General features: G+C 33.7%; 1 protein-coding gene across 1 annotated transcript; it reads left to right on the top strand.

Annotated features, from left to right (window-relative positions):
• Nucleotides 1-1,123: 1,123 nt before the first annotated feature.
• On the top strand, nucleotides 1,124-3,519 carry LOC127837123 (trypsin-2-like). The gene is made up of 3 exons (XM_052363957.1): nucleotides 1,124-1,241; nucleotides 1,632-1,811; nucleotides 3,112-3,519. The coding sequence occupies exons 1-3, from the start codon at nucleotides 1,148-1,150 to the stop codon at nucleotides 3,405-3,407; spliced, it is 570 nt and encodes a 189-aa protein (XP_052219917.1). The 5' UTR covers nucleotides 1,124-1,147; the 3' UTR covers nucleotides 3,408-3,519.
• The last annotated feature ends 227 nt before the right edge of the window (nucleotides 3,520-3,746 follow it).

The following is a 3,746-nucleotide window of genomic DNA, read 5'->3' as shown; positions in this document are numbered from 1 at the left end:
CGCCACGATGAATCGTTGTAAAATGTTATTCAAGTACATATGTAATGAAGAGGCTGGCGTTTTATGCAGCAGACGGAGGAGGAAATTATGAAATGTTGTCAGTCATCACCCTCGCTAAACCCAATTACTGGTTATACATCACATCACCACCCGGAGGTTATACATTTTCAGCTAGCATATCAATGAAGTAGTAAGCAATGTTTTTGTTAAGACAATCGGCGTTAAGGTGTTGATAGTTGCTCATTTATATTATGCAATGGACCGCTATTGTCTATATTGTGACTACTTGGGCCTAGAATGTTTAATCCATACTAGGTAAATCGATTCTTTCGTAGTGTACACGTTTTTGGACTGGATAAAATGAGATACTCTTTATCAGTATTGTTACTGTAGTGTGAAGAAACGTTTTTTTGCAAAAGTCAAACATTAATATCCAACCAAACAAATTAGATAGTATAAACGTAAATGATCAAAAAATTATAACCTTAATTATAAATTCAAAATGCATTCACACACTTTGGAGCGTGTTATACATGGACGCACATATTATTTACTTGAATACATATAAATATTGTTATGTTTTTTTCTAGGTAAAACAAACAAGACAACATTGTACAATTCCACTGCACATATTTTTTAAGCTGCACCATTACCGCAGGAAATCTGGCTCGATAGAAAAATAAAGAAAAACAACGTTTTGTTCGTCTAAAACATAAATAAATATTGCTGTTTAGGTCTTCGACCTCTGGAACATTATCAAGAAAGAAACGTATGTTGGAGGGGAAACTGCAGAAAAGGGCTTCTCATCCATGGCATGCTGGAGTTCGAAGCAGGAGTCAATGCATTTTTGTGGAGGAATAATTTTGAAAGACGCGTTGTTGACCTTAGCGCAGCACACCCATTTTCAGTATGTTTGCATTTGCATTTATAAATATGTTATTGTTACGTTGAAGATCGTTTTTGCATAAATGTGACTCATGGTAGTGTTCTTTCCACATTGCCAGCACAGCTAGATGTCTTAATTTAGAAGGTCATAATAAATATGAAAACGTTATTTGTGTTACATGTTCATCAATAATAGTTCATTTAAGAATATATTAATATTAACAAACAAAAACATTTAAGGAACATAGGCAAGGATGACATTATGGTTTATACCGGTGACCACGACCTTTTGGAAAATGATACCTTTGAAGAACAGTTTGAGTTGGAGCACCTTATTAAACATCCTAATTTTACAAGTGAGTATGTGTGTTTCGTAGTGACACGAATTGCACAGTTAAATTCTTGCTCTATTTGTATGTAATTATGCATAATGTTATATCAAAATATGAATAGCTGGTAATTATAAACATTTTTAGGAATCTTTTGAATGGCGCGTTTAAAGATTAAGTGTTGCCAGCCATATGCTTATGTCTGCTTAAACATAAATATAATTGAATTTAATATTTCATTAACATTAATCTCAAAGGTCAATTTTTTCGCCACCGCATCAATACACCGTATCGAAATTAGCATGGCGAGTTGTAACTTATTCAGTGATATTTATATAATATGTAACCTACATTTGATCATTTAGGTGTGCACTTGTCTGCGTTGTTTCGATGTAACTTGTTTTTTACCATATTTAGATTCTTCCACGGATTTTGACATTGCCCTGATGAAGGTGAAACTAAACAATGGGTATGGAATACAGTTTAATGATGAAGTACAGCCAGCCTGTCTGCCGGATGCTAGCATGTATTACGAGACTGGGCTCACATGCCACATATCTGGATGGGGTATACCGTCCTATGACACAGATTTCAAAGGTACATCTACGATGAAATATAGTTGTCTAGTGATCGTATAGGAATGAGACTAATGCGTTTAAAGATTCTTAATATCTTTACTTAAAGTATGTATCAATGACAACTAACGACAACAGAATGATAACGTTGGGCTCATGAGACGTTCTGCGTAAATATTAATGTTTCTTACAATATAATTTAGAATTATTATATAAAGGAACACGGTTCATTAAGATTTTGATGATTTTGTTGAGTAAATGTCTGCCTTAAAATTCTTTAATAAAAAACAGCAATACAAAACTGCAACAAAAATGCATGTAACGCATCATGAATTAAACACATTAGATTGATATTTTATTATATTGAGATACCTTTATGAATGATTTTCTAAACGTATGATCAGATTTTATATGATTAGTTTATAAAGTGTTTTAGATATTTATTAAACATGCCCATATCCAACTAATGGGCTTTGGAGAAACATTATAAGGTATATATTAATCAAGGTATCGCGTAATATATTTATTTTTTCATTATATCCATATACAAAACAAAAGGCCCCGCCGTTTGTGGCATGTTGTCAACGGAATGAGAATTTTTTTTGCCCGCACAAAAAACCTCTAAATATAATTATGATGACTTATTTATATACACTTTTTTATTTTCCATTTTACAATAATGTACATTTACATTGTTTTATGTATCGGTAATAGTATACTATGCTTGCTGTATTGCCTTCGTACACCACAGGACACACAATATGTCTATTAATAAAAAGCATTTAACTGATAAAAACGCAGAATATTATTTATTATTTTCTCATCTTTTAAGTGTACTGTGAACATTTGTAACGCCATTGTTTACGTATTTGTGTAATCGTCTCCATTGTTATAAAATATGGATGTGAAGTCACGTATCTATTGACATAACAATTAACCCTGAATGTGCGTCCATCCTTGAAACACATGCATAATTATTGTGTCGTTTGATTGTTGTTGTTGTTGCTTTGTTTTGTTTTGTTCACGCTTGCATCGACCCAATAATTGTACTGATGGTCTTATTATTCATTTACACGTGCAATTATTTATTGGATATTGTTTTTGTTTTCAACGCCATTTATATGTAGCAAATATATAATGGTTAATATACAATAACGAGTTAGGAGCATTTAATCAAGCCAGAAATAAAAGAAAAACTATTGAGGCATGCGTTGTATAGCAAATGTTTAGAATAATATTACAAATATAATATAATAAATTAATAAATATATTCTTATATACATATAAATATACGTTATAAATTTCAAAAATTCGATGCGCAGGTCAGACTGTGCTTAGCGCAGCAGAAGTTCGTTTAATTGATGATGATGACTGCAAAAGAACATACGGTACAGAGATAACTCCGAACATGGTGTGTGCCGGTTATATGGAAGGAGGCATCGATGCATGTGCTGGAGACTCAGGCGGACCTCTGGTGTGCAGCGTTGAGGGTCTTTACTACGTGATGGGCGTAATATCATGGGGAACAGGATGTGCTTTACCAGGATACCCAACTGTCTATGCAAAGGTGGCGGCTTTTCAGTCCTGGATTGAGACCACGATTGCGTCGTATCCATAAATAAAAAACGTCTTCTGCAAAGTGGCTGTACAGCATTAGTTCTATTTGAAGACAGAATGTTCATATTGTAACAAATATGAATTAGGTGATTGCAGAAGCTTATTTCAGTGTTTTCTTAATTGTGTCCATTGCCGAAAGTACTCGTAGTACAGATATATGTTCATATGTTCCAGATAGGAAGCCATTGGCTTATTTTCTTGTGGCATACAAATTATTCTTTACATGTTTGTAAATGTAAGGGCTATTAAAACATTTATTATCATCCTCACGCTTTTTAAAGCGTGGGGATATTGCGGTTATCTCCGCCGTCCGTCCGTCCGTCCGTCCTGGCCACTTTCT

This window comes from Dreissena polymorpha, chromosome 7 (genome assembly GCF_020536995.1).
Source record: "Dreissena polymorpha isolate Duluth1 chromosome 7, UMN_Dpol_1.0, whole genome shotgun sequence".
Lineage (NCBI taxonomy): Eukaryota > Metazoa > Mollusca > Bivalvia > Myida > Dreissenidae > Dreissena > Dreissena polymorpha.
Note: the sequence above shows the minus strand (reverse complement) of the source record. Positions and strands in the feature narration are given on the sequence as shown.